This window comes from Nipponia nippon, unplaced genomic scaffold (genome assembly GCF_047370975.1).
Source record: "Nipponia nippon isolate SJK-2023a ecotype South Korea unplaced genomic scaffold, ASM4737097v1 scaffold_10, whole genome shotgun sequence".
Lineage (NCBI taxonomy): Eukaryota > Metazoa > Chordata > Aves > Pelecaniformes > Threskiornithidae > Nipponia > Nipponia nippon.
In genome coordinates this window covers 18,106,683-18,132,485 of record NW_028262291.1, presented here as the reverse complement: position 1 = coordinate 18,132,485, position 25,803 = coordinate 18,106,683, and the positions used below count along the sequence as shown (strand labels likewise).

Genomic DNA, 25,803 nt, shown 5'->3' with positions numbered 1-25,803 from the left:
TACGATTGAGGTTTCAGGGTTGTGTTTAAGGGCACCTCACCCTCTCTTGCAGGTTTGAGCCCCGAAAAAAGGAGCTGCAATGCACTCTGTTCCTCCACAAAGAGTGGCGCTTGGCGTGGCCTTCTTCCCACCCAACTCTCACCCCAGGAGCAAAAATAAATGAAAAGTAAAAGAAAAAGTCAGGCGTCATATTCTGGATGGATATTTATTTGCTTAAGAGATTTTCTTTTTTTTTTTTTTTCTTTTTTGGTACAAAGCATCCAGGAAAGCTTTTACTTCTCTTTTTAAAAAATAAAAACTAAGTTTCTTTTAAAAAAAGACACATGAAAAGGAAAAACAAAAAAGTCAATTATTTGCAATTGCTCTGTTTTTATTCTGCTTCCCCACCCACTTCCCTTCCCCCCCCCTTAATTTGGACTGATTTTCATTCTTTTCCATATATATTTAATAAAATAAATAAAGGATTTTCTTTGTCGTGTATTGCAGTGCCATTTTTTTTTTAAACAAAGGCTTCATGGCTCAACATTGCAAGGTAATAACAAACAAAAGGATTATACATTAAAATCCTCCCCCTCTCAAGACTCCCCCTAGCCCTCCCTTCCAAACCACGAAATAGAATACAATTCAAGTAGTCTTTTTTTTTTTATGTTTTAAATGTATGGATATATAAGACAAAGCAAGTACAGAACTGGTTAACAGAGTGTCCCCATTTTATTAGCAAGTGAGAGTATATCATAGGGAGATGTAATTGATTCCCCCCTTTTTACGGTTCCTAGACAGATAATATATATTATTTTAAAACCAACCTATTTTACAGCCCTCTGCCCACCTCTCAAACCCATCCGCTCACCGAGTCCCGAGCCTCAAGCCAGAGACTTGCCTTTTCCCCCTGTCCCGTGCAGCGGTCCCAGCCCTGCAGCCACCTGGGTGCAGCCCCCCTCCTCCGCAGCCCCGGGGGGGGGGCGAGGGGAGGAGGGCAGGGGCGCGGGGCAGGGAGGGGGGGTCCGGCGAGAAGGACGCAAAGGGCAAGAGAAGGAAAAGGAGATGGTGGGGCGCGGAGCTGGCGCTTCTGCAGGGGCTCGGTGGCGAGGGCCGTCTGCCCGCTTGCCGGAGCATCGGCGCGCGAGCAAGCCGTCAGGGTGGGGAGGAAGCAGGAGGTCCCCCATGGCTGGGGAAGCCAGGCTCCGCCGGGGGTCCGTGCAGAAGCAGGGCCTCGAGTTGTAACTGGCAACACCTTCACCATTCAAAATAGTTTGTCTCTAGAACAGTTCCCTTTTAGTCTAAATTGTGGTGGTTTTGTGGTTTTTTTTTTTTTAAAAAAAGGATGCATGTCGATGTATTTCTGTGTGTGCGTGCATCTGTGTACATGAGTAACAGCCAACTAGCTCATATGGTCATGACCAAGCTATATTTCAGAAGAGAAAAGAAACACATTTATCACACTTTTCCTAAAACGAAAAGCTAAAATTTCAAGTTCAGTATTCGCTATCTTGTCCTTCCCTCCCCACCCTCCCTTGCTATTTCTGGGTTTTTTCCCTTCCAACTTACTTTAGCACCATAACACATTTTAAACATTACAATCCCTCTTCAGATACTACACAAAATGTCCCATAAAAATAGTGCTTTTTTTGCCAAAAAAGTTATATAATATATTATATATATAAATCAACTAAATCCGTGGCAAATGTGCAATGCAGACGCCTCCTCCATTTAAAGTGAGCATCAGCTCACTTTTTTCTTTTTTTTTTTTCTTCTTTCCCCTTCCCTTTTTCTTCTCTCTTTCTCGCTTTCTCTCTCCTCTTCCACTCTTTCTCACGTCATCGATGATTTCAAAAAGGTGCAAGTCGATTTGGAATCTTGTAATGAAGCACACACACAAAAATGCAGATGGGGGCTCCTCAGAACTTCTTCTCAGGTACGTTTTTCTTTTAAAGGTGCAAAAGAAAGTTATAAAAATAAGAAAACCAAAAGAAAAAAAAAAAAGAAGAAAAAACTGGGGTGGGAATGAGGCAAAAAAATTATATCCCTCAATATTTCTCCCCACTTTATGTTTTTTTCTCTTTATTGTCAAGAAAGACACGGAATGGACTCTTCTCGAGGAAAAAAAAAGATTTAAAAAAAATTTTAACTCCATATCCTTTTTCCCTCTTGCTCTTTCTTTTGTCTTCTGGCATTGGCACCAGGGATGTCACGCAGCGCCCGGCAGCAAAAAGTTCAAGTGCCAAACTGTCCCTTTGCAAGTACAGGCTTGGAAATACTGGGGGTGTGGGGGAACGAAACAGGCCTGGGAAACAAAACAACCCTCCCCCCCACCCCGAAAGGACGATGCCGTGGGAGCGGCGCTGCTTGCCGCCGCCGCCGCCGCCACCGCCGCCATCCCCTCCTTGCTGTGTTAGTTGTTTGGTTGGGGCCAGAGCGGCGTAAGAGTGCCCCGCCGCCCCGCTCCTCGGCTCGGTGGCCCCGGGGACGGAGGGGCTCGGGGGCCGGGTCTCGCCAGTCCTCCCGCCCTCCCCCGGGAGATCAAAAATCGAGACGGCTGGTCAGGGTTCATTTCTGGGGGCCAGCCGTTTCGGGGGAGGCTCGTGCTGCTGGGGGCCTCTGGCTGGGCAGGGAGATGAGGGGACGGTGCAGCGCCTTGGCCTCCTCGGCCGCTTGCAGCCCCTCTGCTTGCCACCGGTACTGGCGAGCCCGCAGGATGCCGGGCACCTCCCGCTGCAGCCGCTGGGAGCTCTTCTTCTGCCACACGTCATACTTGGAGTACTTGGCGTGCGAGGGCTTCTGGAAGCTCTCCTGCAAGGGTACAAGATAGCAACGTCAGCCTCTCTGCAAGCCAGCCAGCCCTCTGGACGGGTGTGCCACTCTCTGAGCTCCATCCATCCCATGGAAACATTGCCCCATCCCTGGAAACATTCAAGGTTAGGTTGGATGGGGCTCTGAACAACCTGCTCTAGTTGAAGATGTCCCTGCTCACTGCAGGGGGGTTGGACTAGATGACCTGTAAAGGTCCCTTCCAACCCAAACTATTCTGATTCTATGATCCAGTCTACCTTTGGTCCTCCACCTTATTAAAAGCTGACTTTCTGCAGGGTATTTGGCATGAGATGCCAACAGTTGCCCGCTCTTGAAGGCTCTGCAGAAGCAGAAGACCTTGCAGCTGGGGTCTGTCCTCTCCCACCCATGGCCTTCCCATCCTTTCTCTTGCTATTTATTTCGGAGAAGGGCCATCATGCCAGCGCAGCCTCCCTACCTTGTTGAGTGCTGGCAGGCCCGCCAGGGACGTAGCAGAGAGGTCGCGCTCGGACTTGACGGACTTGGCGCAGTAGGTTTCCAGCAGAGCCAGGTCACAGCTCCGAAAGCAGCACTCCTCCACGATTCCCCGGTTGATCCGCCGGTTATTTCGTCCCACCGGTCTACCTGCAACAGCAGAGGCCCCAGCGTTAGCCGCCAACCTGGACTGGACTCTCTTCCCCCCTCCACAGCACCCATCCTCTTGCAGGCATCCCTCCACCAGCCACTGGAGACCAGTGGGTCCCACACACTTCAAAAACAGAAGCACTTCTCCCAGACCAGTCAACACGTGCCCACAAACCAGCCGAGTTTCACATTAAGACTTTCCCAGACAAATGTTGTTGATGCCAACAGGGCTCCCCACGTGCACGCAGCGCTAATTAAAGGCACTTTATACGGCGGTGATTTATTCCCCTCCTATACCTCTGGCACAGACGGCCTTTTTGGGCACCGCTAAAGCGAGGAAGCTCAAACTCAGCCCAGCTGCCAGCGCTGCGCCGATTATTGCGACCGTCTCCGATGTTGATCCTGGCAAGTGAGTTTTATTAGAAAGAAGCAGCACGGCGTTGCCGCTGCCAACTTCTCTGCGTCGGGTCCACGCTCAGGCAGGTGAAACGAACCAAGGCGGCTAAATTTTACCAGATGGGACAGCTCTGAGACAGCTGCAGAAAGAATACAGGCTCCCACATCCGCCAAGAATAGCTATTAAACTTAATCTTTTAATAAGGGTTCCTCTCCCATTTCTGCCTGCAGAAGGATGCGAAAGCCCATGTCCGGTGCAGCAACAACCGAGTGCATTTCATGTCACTGCTTAATGACGGCCAAAACTCTCCAGAGGAAAAGCTTACCTCAGTTTTACTGGTTTTCCTCCCCCTCTTGAAATAAAAGAAAGAGATAGGCAAATTTGAATTTCTGATGTAAAACAAATTTGCTTGGGAATTGTGACTTCCAAAACATACACCGGCCCAGAAAGAAAGGATTCTCTCCGGGCCTTTGCACGTGGCATGTTATGCACATGTGCTGTTGTAGGGTTTGCAGCAGGGGCTCTGCGCGCTGCGACAAGCACCTCTTCCCAGCACAAGGTGCTCCGAGGGAGGGACCAGAGGCCGGCACCAGCGAGGCTTGCAAACAGGACCACATTCCAGCTGGGAGAATTTGGGCATGGGAAAAACAGAGCAAGCGGTGGAGGTGTGATGCACAAAATGGTCCATGTTGGCCCCATACATGACCTACGATCCCCCCATGCACTCTGGATGAAGCAGGCACTCAAGTATTTGGCCTTGCTGAAGATTTAAGGGCTCTGGCTTGCCAGGTGCTGACCAGTTTCCCTGGGGGGTACCCCATGTGGGTGCTCACCCAAAGTACCTCAGGACAAAGTGCAAAGCACAGAGTTTTCTGAGCATGTAGTTCAACCCCACATGTGAAAAGCAGCCCCATATGCGCAATGCAAACATGCATGTGCAATGCAGTCTTGCGTGTGCAATGCAGATATGCATGTGCATTCAACGCAGCCCCACGTGTGCAACGCAGCCCTGCACATTCAACGCAGCCCTGCATGCACAATGCAGCCCCATGTGTGCAATGCTGGCATGCAAAACCCCGCAACCATACCTCGCCACAGGCTCTGCAATAGCAAAGCCCCTGGCAGCAGGGCACGTGCTCTCTGTTAAAATCAGCCATGCCCCCATCAGCGGGGAGCCCTCTGCTCCACACTGGTGCATTGCTGCCGTGCTCGGAGGTCACAAGAGAAAACGCGGCGTCGGGGCACAGGATGATGGGGCAGCTGACTCATACCATGCAGCCCGCCTTCGGGAGTCATTTCAAATGCTCTGTTTTCCACATGCATGCCCCCTGTGCCACCACACTCCTTTTCTTTTTCTATTTCTCTGGAAAAAATTCAAGCACGACCTTTAGTCAGCCCCATGGGGAGATGAGAAGGATGGTTCCCTCTAGGTAAAGGTTCAGTAAAGGGAGCACTGTTAAGAGTTTCATTTTCTCTCTGTAAATGCTTGTGGCCAACAAGCACGCTGGATTGGGCCCTCCCTTTAAAGGCAGGGCAGGTGTGTTGCTTGCTCGCAGCCGTACGAGTGATGCCAGTGCAGGCGATCCAGGTGGCGATGCCCAAGGGAGATGGGGGAGAGGATCCAGCTTGGGGCCAGGTGCACCTATTCTGCTACATGCATGTGATGCTCAGCGAGGTCCATGGGAGGTGTGCGCTGCCACCAACATCCCGTGCCGCATATGGCCCCCGCTCAGCATCTATCAACCCCAGTGCCCGAACCCGTGTGTGCAGCAGGTTGCTGAAGCATTAGGCTGCTCCAGAAAGGCATCCTGAGCACAGGCAGGAGAGTTTGGAAGGAAAAGAGAAAAAATTCAAGTCACCCCCTCTTGCTAGCACATCCCCAGAGGGCTGCATTCACACTCCCGCTGAACAGAAGGTTGCACAAGTGACAACACGCACGGTTCGGGGAGAAGTTGAGGTTTTGAAAGGTTACATGTCTCCTCTCGAAAAAAAGAAGTTGCCCGCTTGCAGCTATGTGTTTGTTTGGAAAGAAGAGCAGGGAAAAAAACCAACAAGCAAAGCGGGACCATTTCACCGCCTTGCCATCAAGGGCACTTTCTGGCATGGGAGCACGTGGGAAGATCATGGCAGCACGTGTCTGCAAATGCCCAGGTGTGGCACTGCCAGGGTGAGCTCCCGGCAGGGACCACTGCGGCGGCATGGCCCCTTCCTCCCCGCTCGCTGCCCCTGCCCAGCCGGCGGGCACACGCGTGGCCCCTGGCCCCAATGCACTGTCCCTTCTCTCTTGCATAAAGCTGCTGCATGACGCTCCCCTTGCTGGCGCTGCTGCCAGCTCCGCTGCGATGGTCTGATAGGGCACATCTCCCATTACATAATTGTCCGTACGGATCTCACCAAATGCCAATACAATCCTCTGTGGGAGAGTTACTTCACGAAAAAAATAGGCAAACATAACAAACAGGGATTTAGTCCCAGAAAGTACCTGGAGACAACAACCCAGGGAAGAGACGCCAGGACATGGCTGGTTAACAGCAATATCGCTGCTGACCTGGATTGGGAAAAGTGTTGGTTCCACAACACGATTTACGCACGGACTAAAGGTTGAATTTCCTGGCTTTTGCCCATGGGTGGCATCTCGCTTTACTGCCACTGCCAAACCCAGGGAGGGTTTTGCCACTCCGTCCCTTGCCCACAGGGGAGAGCTGTGTGGGCAGCAGGCTGCAGCACCGCCGGGGCACGCGAGCCACTTCCCATTGCAGCGATGACCACCTCCTCCTGAGTCAATGCGCTTCCTCTCGGCCTTCAATGAATGGCTATGCTCTCTTTTTCCTCAAATTGTGCTCCACCAAAACCTCCCACAGCTCTGCTGAGCAGCCAAGCCCCACGATGCAAAGGCCGGCGGTGCAAAGTCCTCCGGCTGCCGAGAGTTATTCCTGTCCGGCAGCAGGCTATCCTGACAGTGAGAGCTGGGCATCCTGGCGGTGCAAAGCCAAACCCACTCCAGGAGAACCCAGAGGCTGCGTACCTGCAGCTCAGCTATGCCTCCGTGCCGGAGCCTCCGCTGTGGCCACAGGGGTCTCTTCCCTAGCATCGCCACCCCACTGCTCTGGGCTCCCCACCCTCACTGGGGCCGGACAGATGCCACAGGGAAGGGTGCGCGGTGCCGGTGCCACCCTGGTCGGGTCCCCTCTCCTCCGGTCAATCAGGCGGCAAGCCGAGTGGAAGGGGACTTTGGGTGTAAACAGTCCCCGCGCCCCTGTCGCAGGAATGTCGGGAGCAACAAGGGGGCCTTTGTGCAGCACCGGGCCCCGTCCCAGTGCCCCCGGCCTGGCCCTCCCCCACCACGGCACCACACTTTCCCCCCTGCTTTTTCCTAGTATTATTCGGAGGAGCGGCGGGCGCGCAAGAATGTGCCCCGTCAGCACAAGCGGCTGCAAAGAGCTAAATTCTTATCAGCTGTTGGAAAGGAGGAAACAGGAGCTGTTGTTTACAGAGAAGTCGGACGCCTCTCCCCCTGCAGCCCCTTCTCCCCTCCCTGCCAGCATTGCATGACAGCAACTTCGCGGCCGGGGCTTCCTCTCGACCTGCCTCGCTTGTTTCACTCGGAGCTGCGCTCAGCATCTCTCCACGGGCCAGGCCGCCATCCCCAGGGTGGGTGTTGGTGAGCAGGGAGAGAAGGCCGCAGAGCCACATTGGGATGCCACCACCTTGCCGGCACCTGCAGGCCAGCCCCAAAAGCCTTCAAAGTCACAGAGGGGAGGAATCACGGCAGAGGTGGAGAGCAAAGCATGCACGGCACCAGATGCAGCTTGCCCAGGCACCCCCCAGGATGCGGCACGGGGCTGGCACGGTGCACATTGCCATGCCCACCCTGCACCCCATGGCTGGATAATCCTGGCGCCGCCAGCTACTGCTCCTGTTCGTGCAGCTGTTTTGCAGCCCCAGCTCTCAGAGGCAGCTCCAACATCCTCAACCCCAAGCACCTGCCAGCTACGATGCCTCCAAGGGCACCTGGCGGCTGAGACTCACTCCCCACAACAGAGGACAGATGGGCATCCTAGTGTTCAGGGGGTGCACCCTCATCAGTCTAGGTTGCGTATTTCCCCATCGCCAGATGCTGGAGGGATAAAACACTGTCAGTACGCTGCATCCCCTGGCATGGATGCAAACAGTGCTGTATTTCAGAGCTGGCTTCGCTAGCTAAGTGCTCCCTTCTAAGAATGCAGAGCATCGTTTAAGTACTTAAATCACCACTGCAGCAGCAAACCAACAATGGATATTCATACCATTTTTGTTTTTTCCAAGATTACCAGTCAGATGCTTGCAACAAGCCCCATCCAGCAAGAGGGGCCCACCTGTACCTGTGGGACAAGGCTGCCCAAGTCATTCACCTCCTGCATGAACAACTGCATTAGTGCAGGCTGCTCATCAGGTCGCATGTCCCATGCTGAGAAGTGCTCATGACAAACCCAGACACGGTTTTAAGACGTAAACCCGTGATCGTGCAACATAACCATGCCCTATCAAGCCTACACGATGACGATAGCGTAGCCATGAGGGTTTAGGAGTGAAGATGAATACAGTCTGGAAAATTAATCACTTTATGAGGCCCACTGATAGAGGTAGAGGGAATAAATTAGGAGAGCTGGTGATGTCCAAACCCTTCAACAAGTAGAGCCATCATCCAAACGTCTTCAGCCCTGCACGGCACAGGCTGGCCAGATGCTGAAGGGGTTAAAATATGGGACTGGGGGGAATTTGCTTCGTCCCCCAGCACCTGGGCTCTCCAGAAATATTCAAAAAGAAGAAGGAGAGATGGGAGAGGACAAAAAAAAAAAAAGGCAAGAATCCCCTTGCAAGCACCAGACTGGCCACTTGGCACCAAGCGACTTGTCTGCCTTCAAAAATGTTTTGATTTTGGCCTGGGTGGCTGGGTCATTTGAGGTGAAAGGAGGTCAGTTTATCCATAAAACAAAAGCCCCATTCCCTTTCATCCCCAGAGAGAGGGAGGAGGGAAGAGAAACCAGGGAGGGAGACGGATGCTCCTCTATATACAGAGGGCGAGGAAGAGGTGTGAGAGTGGGAGAGGAGCTCGCCTCCTCAACACGCCAGTAAGACCAGCCCCGGACCCGCCACCTTGGCTGAGCTCCGGCACGGGGCTTGTTGGCGGAGAAAATGTGGAAGGGGGAGATGAGAAGAGGAAGGGCAGCTGACATGCAAACCCTCGCCACTCGGCTCGGCCAGAGGAAGAAAGCACGCTCAGGGCATCCCCAAAAGCACCGCCTGCCCGCAACACCCGGGGGGCCGTGAAAACATCCCGCTGCTCAGCTGGGACGGGGCAGAGCAACCACCCTCGATAGCTGCAAAGCCACCTGCAGCCCAACCACCTGCCCAAAATTACACAGCCCAAGCCCTGGCTGCTGCTAGATGCAGGATCCCTGTGCCTCTCCCTGCCCAGCCTCAGAAGGCTGCATCAGCCAAGTCTGGTTGAGCACCCAGGTTGGGAAAGGACATCCAGGGTCGTCTCCTAACTCTGCAGCACCCCGTTCCCTGCACAGGGAGACTGGGAGAGGAGGGCTCTCGACTCCACTACTCCAAACAATACCCTGTTACTTGAAAGCAACTTTTTAATTCCTTTTCCCAAGGTAGAGGCAAGACTGCCAAATGCATGGTACCATATGCAGCTGGCATCTCCATCCTTTTCTCTTCTGCTTGGCTTTGCGCATTTCCCACAGTCAGTCACTCTGCAGTTCAGTCCTCATTGGGCAGCAAGACACAGGGTCTTCCCTCTCCCAGGCAGAACAGAGGACTGAAACACCAGGACAAGGCATCACACTCGAGGCACCTCCGCCCACAGACTGCTGAGCATCCATCACTACTGGTTTACTCCTCCTCCTCCCCATTGACCAGCTAAGCCGTTGTACTGCTAATGCCAATGGTCCAAACCCTCAAAGCATCCTGGTGGAAAGCCCACTCCAGCCAACTGTCCTGAAGCCACCTGCACTCTGCGGACAACAGCAACACTGCATTTTTTGGCACTAGCTGCACTGCAAAAGGGTAAGACGTCACTCTTCAGTGACAGGTTCACCAGCAGGTAGCCAGGAGGCCGCAAAGCGTATTTTGGGAGCAGCCTAGAAGCTGCTGCTATACCCAAGCAAAGCCTGTGCAGAAAGAGGGACCGCTCAGCTCCCTGCCTGCTCTCAGGATGCAGCAATTAGGCAGCCAGGTTTAAAAGTAAGCCAGGGCCCAAGCTCAGCAGAGAGCTGGCTGCAGACATCCTCGTTATTTTAATGACTTGCCCGCATCGCCGGTGAGCTGACCACCTATGGGTCCCCAGCAATATTTGACTTCCCCAAGCATCAAATGCAGGATCCCGTTTCCCCATGGGACTAGACAGTCCCCAAAACCGTCGTGAGGTGGGTTCATGTCACCCTGAGCACGTCACTTTTCTCCCACCTCTCCTGGCCTACTGCCATGTACAAGGCAATCATGAAAAGCACTAGCACCGGGCTGCAAAACCCCTCCTTTCCCGCCCAGCCCAGCTCCACCGAAGCAAGGCGCAGGGTGGGGCAGCATCCTGCCCACTGCCAGCAGCTGCCCGGCACTTACTGAAGTAGAAGCCCCTGTCCCCACAGACGAACTGCAGCGTGTCCACCAGCTCCCCGCCACAGAGGGTCTCCGCCGTGCCATACGCCGCAGCTGAATCCAGTGCGTAGGCCAGGAAAGCCAGCAGCAGCAGCAGCATCCGCCTCGCCGCACACATCCTCTGCACCTGGGGACAGAGGCACAGCGTTATCGCGGCAGGAGACACCCCTCTCTGCCACCTCCCCCGGGAAATGCCCCCCCCCTCGCCCACAGCACGCCCGCAGTTTGATGCCCGGACATGTCAGGATGCTGCAGGGAAGGACCGGCAGTGCTGAGCTGGCCGCTGGTGCAAGGCTGGCTCCCTGCGCTCGCCCCACCGGTCAGCTGCTCTGGCCAGACAAGGTTTGCATTGAAGCAGTTTTTCCATTGGAAAATCCCACTTCAGACTACCTCTGAAAGGCTTTTATTCCCCCTGCTCTTTCAACAGCATGGTTTTCCCCCCTCCCCTTTTACATGTGAAATCATCCAAATGATTATCAGATTTTTTTTTTTTCAGTTCTGATGACAGGTTTTCATGCCCTACCTGAATGTATGTTCCCTCAAAGCAGAAACAAATTAAGTTTCAACCTGTCCTAAAGCTGCTTTTGAGGAAAGCTGGGTTTTGCCAGGGAGCAGCGGCCTTCGATCCAGGCATGCAAGACACCTGCATGGCTGAGGCTCGGGCAATCGAGGGGCTGATTGCACAAGCCATATTTGCTGACGAGAGCCAGGACTGAGAAGACATCTCTCAGGAGCAGAGCGGTCCCACGGGAAATGTGCCTGAGGCATCACCAAGAAGGGCCAAGGGGGTATCAGCCAGCACGGAGGATTAAAAAGAAACTCCCTAGATATTTGCTAACTAACCCAAAGATTTCCCCTGACTCAGCTCCAGCAAACAGCTTTACCTCCGTGTCAGCTTCTGCAGGTGTAAAGTGAGGGTGCTATTGCTTCATCAGATGAGGCAAAACCCATGAATGATTCCAGGCATTAGAGTTCCTCAGTGATGAGCATCACTGTATATATACAGCCAAGTAACGATGGTGGCCAGACAGGTCAGCTCAAAATGAAGAGGGGAAGTGTGGCAAAATAGCAGCCGGCGTGGGGCAACGCTAAATCTCAAGTGGAGCATCCCCTCTCCCTGCTAATGCTCAGCCAAGACACTGGGTTTCACATCCAGCCTTCATCACCATAGCATCTGAGCAACTCGAGAATAATATCAGTTAATGAATATTACCTCACCCCCCCGGGATGCTCGGAGATGGAGCCGAAGCCCAGGATAGATTAAATGACTCGCCCAAGGTCACAGGGGAAGTCTGCAGCGCTGCCAGGAAATTAGCCCAGCTCCCCTGGGGCCCGGCTACGGTCCTGCCAGCAATAAAGCCACCCTTGCTACCAATTTTTTACCAGCATGTAGCTCAAATCATTGCTGCTAGAAATGTACCATGCTTACAAGTCACGAGCTTTTCTGAGCAGTGGGAGGGCAGGGATCAGCAGCAAGAAAAGCCAAAACAGAGGCTGCAGGGTCTGGGTGGGCTGAGAGGGGTAACCCCCCCGCCATGAGCTTCAATGCCCATCGTATTGCTCAGCCTGTGCTGGCAGAGACCAGCAAGGCTGGCAAAACCCCTCCGGGGCTCTGGACAAGACACACAGCAGCCCTGGGAACAAACTGGGCTGAAACCAGCAAGTGATGGGACCAGGCCCAGCTTTTCCAGTAGCACCAGTTCCTTTGACCCACCTGGGGAGCTTTGGTCTATATTACACTAGGAGCAGAAGGATGGCACCGTGCTGTGATTGCACCACGCTGCCAAGCTGCAGTGTTTTGCCACCAACACCTTTTCACCTTGATTTTTTTATCAAGTGGCCAACGGATGTTTACTGGGCCTCGCCAGCATGACTGCAGCGTCACCTGCGCTGCTTGAGTGCGCAGCTGTCCCTAGCGCAGCAGTATCAGCAGCCGGATCTCCAACCAACAAGACAGCAACAGTCCTGCTCCGGTCCTGCTCCCTTTCCTCTTTTTTTACATGCAGCTCCTGATTGCTGGTGTCCCTGGGGCACAGGTAGCGCCGGCAGCTCATTGCCAGGGTGACAGATGTGTGCCAGCCAGTGCCGCCGTCGAAGCCGCTGACATCGGACTTCAGGACACCCAAATAATCCCCCATCCTCAATTAGGTTCATGCTGGCTGCAAGCACTGAGGCTAACAAGCAGGCTGCATGCCGGCCTCCCCCAAGCCAGAGCTGGCCCCTCAGAAGGGGCTTACTTGGTGGCACAGGTGACAAACACAGTTTTTCCTCCACATTCAGTCCAAAGAAAGGGGTGAGATGCTCTGAAGCAAGAGGAGAGTGAGTTTTTGTCAGCAGGGCGATATCTGATGCTGGGGAGACCTGATACCTTCTGTGGAAAAAAACTTGTGCTCCTTGGAAAGTACCCACTCCTGTGTAACCCGCACTGCAAGCACAAGGCAGCCCCTGGCAGCCCTCCCTGCCTCCACTGCAAGCTCTTTTAGGGTGTCCACACACCCCATAACTCTGGCCAGGAAGGCCCCCCCAAAGCCGTGAGGACAGGATGACGCTGCCATCCAGAGCCGGGCTAACGTGGAGGTGTGCAATGCGATCAAGTCCCCCTTTGCCCACCCACCAACCGCCAGCCCTTTCCACCCCTGTCACCTTGGCATCTCCCCGCTCCTTCCAGCAGCTGTGTAACAAGAAACCAGGCAGCAAAGCAAAAACCATCTTTATTTACTACCTGGTGCTGCAGTTTCTCTCCAGCCTGATGGAGCTGCAACTCAACCCAACCCCATAAGCCCTTCCCTCTCGCTTCAGCCCTACTGGCCCTGTGGAGGAAAAGCCCCCAGGCTTCACCCAAAGGCTCCGCAACCTCCCAGGGTGCCTTCACCGGCTCAGCTTATCCCTATGACCTTTAAATCAATGCTTCCCCCTTCCTGCTCCTCCTTAGCAGGGATGAGCAGCACCCATGCAGGAGAGCCCACACCCACCTCACCATGGCTGCCAGAGCAGGCACTGCTCCCCAGAACAGGGTGGCACAGCATGGCTGGTTACCCACAGCCCACAGCCCAGTGCAAGCACCATGCTGCCTGTACAGGTTGCATGTGGCTTCAGTTGTCATGGCCAAATCCTGCTCAGCATCGTGAGTTGAAGCTCTATGAACCCCTCCAAGCCTTCATTCTCCACTGGAAACATGAGACAGCACTGCTTTTCATTTCTAGTCCAAGCATTAGGACAGGGACAGCCCCCTCAGCTGTAGGACAGGAGTAAATTCACAGCAATGGCTGGAAAAACCTTCAGTTTTTATTAGAAAGCCTCTCTCACATGAGATGTAACAGGAATAAGGCAGCGAGAGGCAAGCGGGGCACTTTCCTAAAGGACAAGGTCCTGTCTCTGCTAGGCGAGTGGCTACACCGAAGTTTCATTCTGGCCGAAGCGGGTTCAATGCTGGCTGCCATTGCCCCTCACGTGCCGACAGAAAGCTCAAATGCTTCAGGATGAGGTTTTAACCAGGGGCACTGGGAATGGCAGTGCAAGACATGCCAGGTGCCCAACAACCTGAATGCTGAATTCCTCCTAACAAGGGCTCGGACCCCACGTGGCATGCAAGAGTGTGATGCAAGAGGAATTTCTTGGTTGCACAGGTGTCCTGCACCATCCTGGGAACTGCACCCAAAAGCAGCCTTCTCAGCATGGGAGAGGTTCACACAAGCCATCGGAGCATGATGCTGGCCTCTCCTTGCCTGGAGAGGGTCTGCTTTGCTCTCCATCCTTCATGTCCTTCTCCTGCCTTCCCCCGCATCCCCAGGTCCCTGTGCAAAGCCACGCTGCTGCTGGAGCCAGCTCAGCCGCAAGCTGCTGTGCACAGGATGCTCCCAGCTGCCTTGGGACTCCTGCATATTCAACCCTTCGCAGCACAGGCTGCTGCACCCGTGGCTGGGGACCCCCAAAAACCTCTTGGCAGCCCCCAGCCAGTGGGGACACGCCAACAGAGAGGGTCCTCTTGGACCGGCTGTGGTGTGCCAGCAGTGAGCCCAAGGGCAGGTCTGCAGTGGAGCCACCCTCCCGCCTGAGGCTGTTAAGGGATTTTTTCAGGATTTGCTGCAGAATCAGTTGGATCGACAATTTCTGTCCAGCTGCTGGGGAGTCAGGGGCCAAGAGGCCACAGTGTGCTACAAGGCCCTGTTGCCAAATCTCGGGAGGACAGCTCAGGCATCCCTTGCATCCAGGCTTGTGCTGAGCCAACCAAACCATGGTGCCTCTCTTGGGCAACAAACATCTCCCCAAAAACGGAGACTAAACCTCCTGTCTGACCTAATTCCTTCTTCAGTCTGGCCTTCATTACAATTTAATATGAACAGAACAACGTAGGAGGGAATTGACAGATGGCCCAGTCTGCAAAATTTGGATTTGGACAGCAAAAAGAAAAAAAAAATCTCGCTTCTTTGTGGAGCGGTGCAGCATTTAAAAGGGAGCACGGCAAAAAGTCATCGGCCCAAACTCAGCGGTGTGTGCAGCAGGGGAAAACCCCAGTTTGCACATCCCGGCCTCCATCACCCTCCACCCCTCCAAAAAAAGCAGACAGACTGATGTTTTTCTACTCTGACAATTGCCTGCGAGAGATGCTGAGTGTCTCTCTGCACTACTCCTCTCGGAGGGCAGCCCCAGGAAAGCAGGAAGCTGACCCGGTTTTGAGCGCGGCTCTCCCGAAGGGGCAGGACGCAGGCGCGCGCCAACCTCGCGCATGCCAAGCGAGTGCTGCCCCCGGCCACGGGCAACCTCGCGCAGGGCGCCGGGCCACGACACCCCGAGGTGCCAAATAGCAAAGGGCTAGCAGAGGCCGGCGGGGAGAGGCAAGTGCCCTGGCAGCCGAAAACCACCCTGGGGCTGCATCTTGGGCAGCGGCACTGGCATCAGGCGCCCAGCGGTACCCAAAGGGAGAGGAGCCGCCGCGTGCTGTGCTGCAGAAGAGCCTCCCTTTTCATCCAAGAGAAAGGAGGATGTTTCCAGCCCACAGCTTGGAAGAAGCAAGCTTCAAAACACAAAACTTTCTACCATCAAGCTGTCAGGCGAATAAAACTGACCCAGGACCAGGGGTTTTGCTGTTCAGCTAAGGCTTGAAAAAAACAAAAAACTCCTGATTCTTGGCACCTGGCTTGCATGACATTTATATGGCTGAGGTTGGCAACACTGCTGCTATTTTTACCCCGCAGTTTTTTGTCTTCACTGCTCATCCCCATCAGCAGCCCACTCCGCCCTGCACTGGGGGTCACCTTTCCGCCTCCCATCCTGCGAGCGGGGAGAGACGCCTGCCTCCTCTGCCTGCGGGACAGGGGCCGGGGCAGGCAGGGGAGCGCTGCCTGCACCCCGCGTCTATCGGTGCTGCAGCAAGGACTACTGTAGCTGTGGAAAAATCAAGCTGAAAAAGGTGAATGGGGTATTCAGTACCATTTACTCACCCCGCTGGGGAGTAAGAACGTATTGCACAAATTTTGGTATGCAGCCCAGAAACATTTGATTTATTGCATAAAAAAAAGGAAATGCAATCTTGCTTAACTCTTCTAAAGACAGCTGGCAGGACCCAGGGAAGGGATTTAAGTCCATTTTAGTAGCCTCACTTAACTCCTTTCTTTATTGTTCCTCTCTCCTTTCTGCATTCCCGTCCAAAACCTGGAGTATATCAGGGAAAGTTAACAGCAAGTTAAGCTGTTAAATCAGAAATTGTGGTGACTGGAGTCTACTGGCAAGTGATATTCCCACAACACGTTGAACTTGCTTTATGTCTTGGCAGAGCAGCTTTAACCCTTTCAGAGCTGGCCTGCAATGCCAAGGCTGATTTCTTCCCCCGGTGCCCCCACCTCTCCTGACCCCTCCCGCGAATGTGTCGAGGGAGGCCGGTATCTCTTTGCCCAGTTAAGACATACAGCAGCCTTTAAAAGCAAAGGCAACCCAAAGAAGGATCGGAGAGGTCACTCCCAGGACACGAGCGGGGAGAGGGTGAGCCACTTACAGTGCTCATATGCACTGCTGGAAACACACCAACTCCTCGGTCCCTCTAAAAATAAGACCTCACCTGCTGTGTTTGCTTTATTTAAAAAAAGAAAAGTACAGAAATGCTTTTCTCTGGTGCTCCACGAGGCAAGCTGGGCTCACTCCGAAGCCTATCGGAATCAATGGGAAGACACGCACTGACACCTCTGGGTTGCCTGGCCAAAGCAGCAGCCCTCCAGCGGGGCTGCAAAAAGGATCACCTGTCAGAAAAGCACTGGGACACACACGCAGACACATTTTGGCTCTCAAATTTCATGTGGCGGTGGGAGGGGACCCACGGTGTCAAATCTTTTATCCCTTAATGAATTTTCACAGGAGCCGGGATAGCCCCTTTGAAAGGCTGAGTGAACTTGTGTGGGTGTCGACAACATGGAGCAAGATTTACAGCTCTGACCCATTCACCCCCACCAAAATTGTCAAGTTGGGTCCAAAACAGCTCAGTGAAGCTCAGATCATAAGTGTCAGTCAGTTTTATTCCTCCAGATGTCCTTAGCACAAAGTCACCCTCACAAAACCCCACGACCCAGGCTCCTCAACTCCACTCTAAATCAAGGCAAGAGGAGGAATAAAAAACATAACACCCTGAACCCTGTGAAGTAAAAGGCAAACACACACACACACACGGGCACGCAACCTGACAAGAAATAAACCCAAAGAAAACCAGGCCCTGGCCTCCCAAGCACACCCCGGTATCTGGAAGAAAACTACAGACTTTGTATAGGAAGCTTCGACTCGAGGGTTGAAAGCAACGGTTCTCCCGAGGTGTCTATTAAAACCGCCCACACAAACCTTGTTTTTACACTTGATTGCTCCACGCCGCCTGAGCGAGACCTGGCGTATCAGAAACCCTGCTGAAGTACCGCTGGCTCCAGGCAAGGCAGCCACATCTGCTGGTACAGTTATGCTAAATCCGAGTTTCCTCATGTGCCCCAATTCCCTACTGCTCAACAGAGTGCTAAAACTTTTCCAAGTTGCGCTCTTAAAACAATTACTGTAGGTAAAAGCAATTGGGAAGGAAGAAGAAGGAAAAAAAAAAAAATCACACAAAGTCGACGGCTGCATGCCAGCCATTAACTCTCACTCCATTTTGGCTTCGCTTTCTTGTTTTTCCTCTCTGTATTTTTATCCCTCCGAGACCGAGCACGCCGCAGTGTTTTGCAGAAGAGTTTAATAACCTCCCCGGCCTCCGGAGCCGGAGAACGGTCTGTCCCTCGCCGCGCCGCGCCGCTGCGAGCGCCTCCCGCTCCCAAAGCAGCCCCGCGGGCGGCGGCAGCGCCACGGGCAGCCAGGGGCCGCGCAGCCCTGCGTGACCTCGCGTAGCCCCGGCCCCGCCGCCGGCCCTCCCGGCCCCCGCACGGCCGCGGCTCCCGCACAGGCGCGCTGCTGCCGGCCGGGCCCCGCAGGCCCCTCGGCGGCTCCCCGCGCGGGACCGCCCCGCCGCCGCTCGGGCGCGCAAAGGGCGCGCAAGCGGCGCCGCTGCCGGCGCCCCCCCCCCCCCGCAAGGCGCGGGGGGCGGCGGGCGCAGGCGGCCGGTGGCTGCCCCCGCCGCCGGGACGGGGGTCGCCCCCCGGGGACACCCCGCGCACCCCGCGGCAGCGGGCCGCCCCGCCAGCCCGCCGCTGGGCCGGCTCTCGGGGTCCCTCTAGTGACACGCGTGGGGCCGGCGGGCAGCGGGGCCGGCGCGGCGCGGCGCGGCTCGGCATGGCACGGCGCGGCATGGCACGGCTCTGCCCGGCGCGGCGCGGCGCGGCACCGGGGAGCCTTCCTGCCTCTGCCCGCGGAGGGGCGGCGCGGAGCGGCGCGGAGCGGAGCGGCGCTTACCTTGGCGCTGCCGCTGCTACTCTCAACTTCTTGCGGCGGCGGCGGGCCGGGGAGGAAGGCAGGCTGCCGGCAGCGCTCATCCGTGTGTGCCCCGGCGCTTGACATGCTGCTCTCCTGCCCTGGCAGCGATCGCGGCTTTGGCTCGCCTTCCCCGCGCCCTGGCTCGCTCTCCTCGCCTTGCCTTTTTGGTATGTCAAGTCCCTCCTTGATTTTGTCTGAAGGATGTTATTTTGTTACGATCAGGTATTTTGTTATTCTAGAGAGCGAGCGAGCGAGCGAGCGCTTTCCTTTTCTTTCCTTTTTTTTTTTTTTTTCCTTTTTTTCTGGTTTTCTCCCCCCCTTTTTTTTTTTCCTTCTCTTTCTCTCCTCCTGCTTTGGTTGCCCCTTGGGTGGCTCTCACTTTTGTGTTTACTGACTGCGTCCCCCTGGCCGGGGCGGAGGGGCCGGCTGCCTGACTGCCCGCTGCTCCCGGCTGGCTGCCCCACGAGCGAGGAGACAGGCAGGGCGCTCCGGCTGCCCCCCTTTTATACCCCCCCAATGGGCATGCTCTGACTTCCCCAGCGAGCACCAGCCCGGCCACGCAGCCAATAATGTTGCAGAGCGGTCTAACCCCCTCTCTTCCCTCCCTCCCTTCCTTTCTTCCCTCCTTCTCCCTCGTAACCCTCCGGAGTCCAGCTCGGGGAGGGAAGAGGGGACAGAAAGTTTCTGCCGCACGGTTTCTTCGCGGGCTGCTCCCGGGTGGGGGCTTTGACCCACCCCGCCCGGCCCCGGGGGGGCGGGGGGCTGCGCGCCTCCCCCGCAGGTGAGGGGAGGAGGTGGGGGTCCGCGCCCCGACCCCCTGCCCAAAATGCTGGGGGGCACCCCCCGAGCGCCTCTGGCTGCCGAACGGCGAGCCCCAAGCCCTGGGGGCGAGGGGGGGCAGCGGGAGGTTGCCGTGCCCGCCCCGCTGTCGGGGCTCGCTGGAGGTGCGCCCAGGGCACAGGTGTCGGCGCCGCCCGCCTCGCCCCGCGCCGGCCCCCAGACTGCTGGGAAGGGCTCCCGGCGAAGGCGCGGGCACCCAGGGGTGCCGGCCGCACGGCCCCCCGGGCGGGCAGCCTGCCCCGCAGCCCTGCCCCGTGCTACGCGCCCCAGTGCGGGCAGGCGAGCGCCCGCCGCAGCAGAAGCGAGCCCCCGCATCCACCCCTGCACATCCGTGTGGACAACATGGACGCTCCCCCTCCGCAGGGCAGCGGCACTCGGGTTTCGCACCCCGCAGAGCACCTTCCCGGAGCCGTTCCTGCTCGTTAGGTCGCCTCTGCTTCCCGCGGGCTTCTGCAAGCGAGCACAGTTGCCTTTAAGCCAAAGGGACTTTTCCCAGGCTTCGCCGTGCTGTACAGCAGCGCGCCGGCTGAACGCGCTCCCGCTGCTCCGCCGGTACTGCATGGCAGTCGCGTTGTGCTGCATCAAGCAAAACTCGCCTTCTCCCAAAGACCTGCCCTCCAAGTCTGCCCCGCCGGGGAAGCGGCTGCCCCAGGAGAAGGGACCCGGCTTGCTTTCCGCCAGCGGCCAAGGCAGCCCCGGCCAGCCCCCAGGTGCCCGCACCCTGACCACTGCCCAGGTCGGTGCCCCCTTCCAGGGGCGCGTAGTCCAGCGTGCGCCACGGGCACACACCCTCCTCGCCATAGGTAGTGGTGTGAAAGAGTAAGGATGCAGCAGCCCTCACCCCAACATGCAATAAAGAAAACTTTTTTCTCTCTTTTTTTCAAGTTTGCACTTTTTTCTTTCACGGACAGGGGGCTTGGTGCAGCTCTGAACAGTCGGGATTGCCCTCAACATGCCCAAGACAAGGTCAGCAGGACTGGTCCTTTCTCACTAGGCTTCGGACATCCTTCTCCTCCCCAGCATCCTTCTGTTCTCTGGGTTGTCCTCTGGGCTGCGCTTCTCTGGGCTGTGTCGCTGCGTATCCCACCCAGTGGACATGGTGACAGGGGCTGTGGGCTTCATCGAAACATCAGCACACCTGGGAGAGAGAGATGATGCTGAGAAAGCAGTTCTGTGCACACCAGGTTCAAAGACAGGCATCAAGTCTCAGCGCCTGCATCAATATTTAAGCATGTAAAGAAGTGGCCTGGCCGTCAAAGAGACTGAGCATCTGCTGGTATGTGTCAGGGCTCCAGACTTCTCCCCAAAAGAGGCATCTCCATCGATGCTTACCTTTGGCTTTAGGAGTTTCTTCTAGATGCCCAGGACTTAGTAAGTCCAAATCGTGGGTCCTTGCAAACCACTCAGCAGAACTGGTCTCCTTAACAAAGAGCAACCACCTTTCCTCGCTGCAAAAGAAAACCCCATCAAAGGAAAGGACCCAACCTTGGCAGGGGGGTAAGCAGGGCTGTAAGCTACTGTTAATAGCTGAAGGAGCCCAACTCCCTTCCCTTCCCCCAGCTCACCACAAGGACCTCCTGAGAGTAGACAAAAGAAAGCTTGGAGGGTTAATCTCCCTGAGAAAAACAAGTGATTTTCCAGTAAACAACTGCAATAGCAAACAATGGGGGTGAAAAATAGCGATCATAAAAAAGTCTGCTCGGAGGAAGAGGCGACCCAGTAAGAGAGGTGTCTCTCCGGCTGGGGGAAAAGCAAGGCAGCAGTTTGGTGCAGCTTCAGCAGCAGCAGCAGCAGCAAAATAAACCCCACAAGTTGCCACTAGATCTACTTGTGTTTGTGCCTTTTGATCTTTTAATTGCTTCTTAGTTATCCTTCAGTGCAAATAAATAGTGCATTGTGTCAAGAAAGAGGAGGGGGGCGGGGAAGGGAAGAAAGAGACACAAAAGAAAGAGCTGTCGCCCAGAAGAGAAAAGGAACAGGTTCTTTCCCCCCACCTTTAAAGGAGTGAATATATCTGTGTTTGGGGGGTGGAGAAGGGGGAGAAGGGGATAGGATTAAAAATCAAAGCGAAATTGGAGAGAAACATATTAAGCCTCGGGCATCCTTACAGTAGGAAGAAAAGAGGGAGGTGGTAAAACCCTCTGGGAGTTTATTCGGTGAGTTATGAGAGGATCCACGAGTGTAATATTGTTAAAGGTCAGCCTAAACCTAATTTAAACTAGGGATGTGTGACCTCCGCCCTTCATTTAATACAGTCGTAAGGAACATTTCACTGCAGATAGCTGGAACAATAGCTGCCTCCACCCCAAACTCCAGCCCCTGGCATTGCCTGCAAGGAGGGCCTGCAAAAGGAGAGCAGGAGGAGGACCAGTAAAGCCAAGGATGTGGCTAACCTGAGGATAGGGAGGCAGAAAGAGAGGAAGAGGAGGGCCTCTGGACCACAGCACTGACCACCAAGGGGCTGGCAAAAACCACAGCATCCCAGGAAGCATTTTGGTTTGAAAGTGGATGGGGCTGCAGCAAAGCATCATCTGAAACCATCGGAAATGCAATAAAAATGGCTCACAGCTTCTTGCATTTGTCTGACCTCCGTGGTCGTCAGCACGGTTCGGGAGAGAAATCATGGTCATGGGTCCCCGTTAAATTCACGGGGAGCAAGGACAGTGTTTGCAAAGCAAAGGCAGCCAAAGCGAGCTGAAACTAAATGCATCTCAAGCAGGAGCTGGAATAAAAGCAACATCTGAAAGGTGCCCTGAAATGGCCAGGGAATGCCCGGGACTCAGAGAGAAAACCTCTGCTGCTGCAGCAGCTGTGGAAGCGTCTGGGCAGGCTGCAAAGCCTCCTGACAGCGCTGCCCATCTGAGCTGATCAAAGCTGCTCGTGGGTGGCCACCAACATGTGGCAATGGGCCGGTAAGCTTTCCAGGGAAAGGGGGAAGAACAGGAAAGCTTGGGCCAGCCTGGACCTCGCAGGCAGGGATGTGAGCTTCAGCAAAGGCAGAGGAATGTAAATAGCTGCAGAAATGCAGTGGTCATGGGCCAGAGTGGATGTTAGTGATGCTGCCGGTGAGCTAAGCCAAGCAGACACCTTCAAGGAAGGGGACATTTACATGACTTTTCCTGTCCTTTCCACCTATAATCCAAAGAGGGGAGACGTCACCTAATCCCAGCCCAACGAAGACACCCTGTGATTTTCTTTTGGCTTATTTCACAATTATATCAAAAATGACAAGGTGAGCAGAATGGGGAGTTGAGGTGCATGGTTCAGGTGCTGTGCCTACAGCATTACAGAGGTACCCCAGTTTGTAAAGCACCTTATATTCTCATACGTCAAGAGCGAGGACAACCAGGAGAAATCAGACTGCTTTACTGACATGCTCAACAGATTTGGGCACCACAGGTTGAGATGTGCAAGACAAGACACAAGGAGGGTGAGCGTGGGCCATGGGTTTGGGTCTCCTGTCATTGAAGACTAGGAGAAAAAGTCATCCCTAGTGAGAATGCAGAGTGATTAGCCAGAGTCCTGTACACAGCTGTTTAATGGCAGAGGAATAATTGTACTTGGCCCAGAGCATTTTTCAGTGGCTTTAAGGAAGTGATACCTTTTGTTTTGTACAATCCAGGAACCTGGCAATAACACCGTGTCCTTGCATGCTGCTAAAATATATTGATCCTGGGGCACACTAAACTGTTGGAACAGGAGAGATTCATTGGTGAAAGGGGATGTGATATATGGGAAGGTCCCTGCATGAAACTGAAGTCAAAGAACTAAGAGTGGGAGAAATAATTCACCTGGGGACCCTGGTCAACAAGGAGCAAACAAAAGCAGAGCCTGGGCAGGTCTGCTCAGGGCTCCTGGCACCCCTGGGTGGGGGGAGCATTTTGGGGCCATGCTCTCAGCCCAGAGGGTTTCTGCTGCAGGATTGTTATATGGGCAGGGGAAAAGCGGGGTGCCCTTAGGCATCAGCAGAGGACATTTTTTTGGCGTGTTCTGAGTGAAAGAGGGACCCTTGTAGCAGCTGCTGCCCAGGTCTACTGATGCCTTGGAGCACTCGTTGGACTTAGGTGTTCAGGAGGGGTGTTGGCAGATGCATCCTGAGGACCTGGAGGGTGCTGAGCATAGCAAAAATGAAGTTATTCCATTCCAAGGGAAGTTATTGCACTGTGCCAAAGGAATTTGTGACAGCAGTAAAAGGCACAAGTGTTTTCACCGTGTTTATATGGAGGACAAACTATGCATTCTTTGTGGGCTGGACAGACTCAGTATTCCTGTAGCGTCTTTTAAAATTCAAGGGGTAGGGAGGTGTCACGGTGGCCAAGTGTGAGGTAAGAATTGAAAAAGCACAAGCAATGTTCAGCAAGTGAAACTCAGTGGGTCTGCTTGTTGGGATGCCGTCTGCAGTGTGGCCTGAAAGAAGGAGGCCAAAGGGTCCCAGGGTCAGATGATCCCAGAAAGGGAGAGAAGTGTCTCCTCTCTCCTCATCATCTATGGAACAGCAAACATCTCTTGGTCATCCGTGGTTGCCAAAGTAGACTCCGTCTCAGCTAACAGCTTCCCAAAAGGGATTTCCAAGAAGGGTGGAATAGGGTAGATAAGGAGAAATGCCTGCCCCCTCCCCAGCTTCTTTTCATTGCAGAGGGAGCCTGGAAGGCTCCAAGTTTTGTCTGATTATTTGTGTCAAAAATGTGCAACAAATACAGTAGCAGAGAAGGAAGATGGGTCTGTGCCTATATTAACAGCTAAGCACATCACCATTTCCTGTTTTCCTTGTTTATTTTTCCTTATTTATTTTTTTTAAAGCATTTCCATGAAAATACTCACTGGAATGTCACGAGGAAGAAGAAGTCCAAGCTCGTTTAAGGACCAATAAAAGCTCCAGCAGGTACTATTAGTTCTGCCAAGCACCAGGGGATGAAGTTGGCTCTTTATAGCGTTGTGCAAATATGGGTCTGTCTACGGAGCAAGCCCTGAGTCAAAACAGCTTGCGAATGAAACACATTGCGGAAGGCGGTGGGAAACCCTTTGGACTAGAAGCTCTTTGGGGCGAAGAGTGCACCCCATAGCTGTGTCACTGCAAGGATGGCCTGACGAGGATGCTCTGGAAAGGCAGCGCTAGTAGTGGGCATCCTCATGTCTCCCAGGGAGGAGCTGAGCAGCAAGAAGGTGGGCTGCAGGAATGCCACCCACCTCCGAGCAGGAGCACGCCGTGCCCCCTAAGGGTGTCATGTGTCTCACCCCCCAGCACGGCACCCTCAGACACACCACTTCACTCTGCCCTCACTTGGAAAACTCAGGGTTCACCCTTAAAAATGTTTTATCATGCCCCCAGGAGCATCAGTATGAACTGGTCAGTCCGGCTGCGTGTTGCTGGATTCATGAGCAAAAGTAGGTGAGCTCTTAATAAATTCTTTTTCCTCAAAAACAAGACAAAGCAGTTGTTTCTGAGGTCCTCTCCAGCAGCTTCAACAGAGCAGCCATCGCTGAGTGGCTGGTGGCAATGCCTGCGATGGGCCGTGCCGGATGCAGTCCTTGCACTGATTTTTCCTTGGTGCAGCTTCTTAGAGAGCTTCCCCTTGACCTTGTCAAGCAGTCAGCTCACTCAGCAAAGCTGCCCAGGTGAGCGGGGCGGTATTTCCAACCCTCTGCCATGTCCTCTGGCATTTGCTACTGATGCAGCTCACGTATTTCAGATGCGCCCTTTGGAAGCACATGCTTTCAGCGCCTGTTCAATACTCCGCAGAAAATCAGACACAGGAGCCAGCTGGATATATCACCCTGCTATGGGTTATTTTTCCAAGTACCTGAGAGAGGCAATGGCACCAAGCACAGAGGGTGATGCATTTTAGGGAATATACGCAGGGCCCTTATTTGCCGCAGAGAGGTGGAGTGGTGCAGATACGTCTCTGTTGTGTAATTAATGGCTTTGAAAAAAAAACCCTGAGCCTGTTGGCTAAGCCCGAATACCTCTGAGGGGTTCAGGAATCCCAGCTATGTATCTTTCAGGCGTTTCTTCCTCTGGTGTTTTTTTTTTTTTTCTTTTTGCATTGCTGCTGTGCTTCAGTGTGGGTCTTTGTTTGCAGCTCTCATTGTCTTTGGACAGAGGGTTGGGTGGCAGCATCTCCCCCAGGCCAGGGTTTCACCCCTTATCAGGGACCCCCATTTCCACCTCCAATTGCCAGCCCCGATGGGGGCCACCCCATCACTCCTTCAGGCCGGGGGCTTTTTGAGCAGTAGAAATGGGCTGCCGGGCCCAGCTGCTGGTGCCCTCGGGCCTGAGCTGAGCAGTGAAGATCCCAAAGGAGGACTTGGGGCAGGTGGCTATGGACATGGGGAGAAGGGGCAGCACAGGGCTCCCACACCCTGAGTGCAGCCTTCCTCTGCCACTGCATCTGCACATCACCTTGGGCAAGTCACTTAGTTTCCCTCTGGTTTGCATCACCATCCATCAGCTTGGGTCAGGAATAAATCTATCCCCCGTTGCCTCATTCCCTTAGGGGCTGGCACTTTTGATACCTACAGCTGGCAGCGGGTGTACAGGAGTTTGCAATAAGGTCCTCACTGCTTGCACCCTCCCCTCATTCCCATTCCTGAAGCAGGTGACACAGGGACACCCTGTGCCCACCTGTGCTACC

At 54.5% G+C, this 25,803-nt stretch overlaps 1 protein-coding gene across 1 annotated transcript; it reads right to left on the bottom strand.

Annotated features, from left to right (window-relative positions):
• Window positions 1-1,285: 1,285 nt before the first annotated feature.
• LOC104010403 (insulin-like growth factor 2) lies at window positions 1,286-18,794 on the bottom strand. Its single transcript, XM_087745766.1, has 4 exons — window positions 18,311-18,794; window positions 10,421-10,583; window positions 3,248-3,414; window positions 1,286-2,790 (listed from the first exon to the last, which is right to left on the bottom strand). The coding sequence occupies exons 1-4, from the start codon at window positions 18,413-18,415 to the stop codon at window positions 2,548-2,550; spliced, it is 678 nt and encodes a 225-aa protein (XP_087601892.1). The 5' UTR covers window positions 18,416-18,794; the 3' UTR covers window positions 1,286-2,547.
• Between the last annotated feature and the right edge of the window lie 7,009 nt (window positions 18,795-25,803).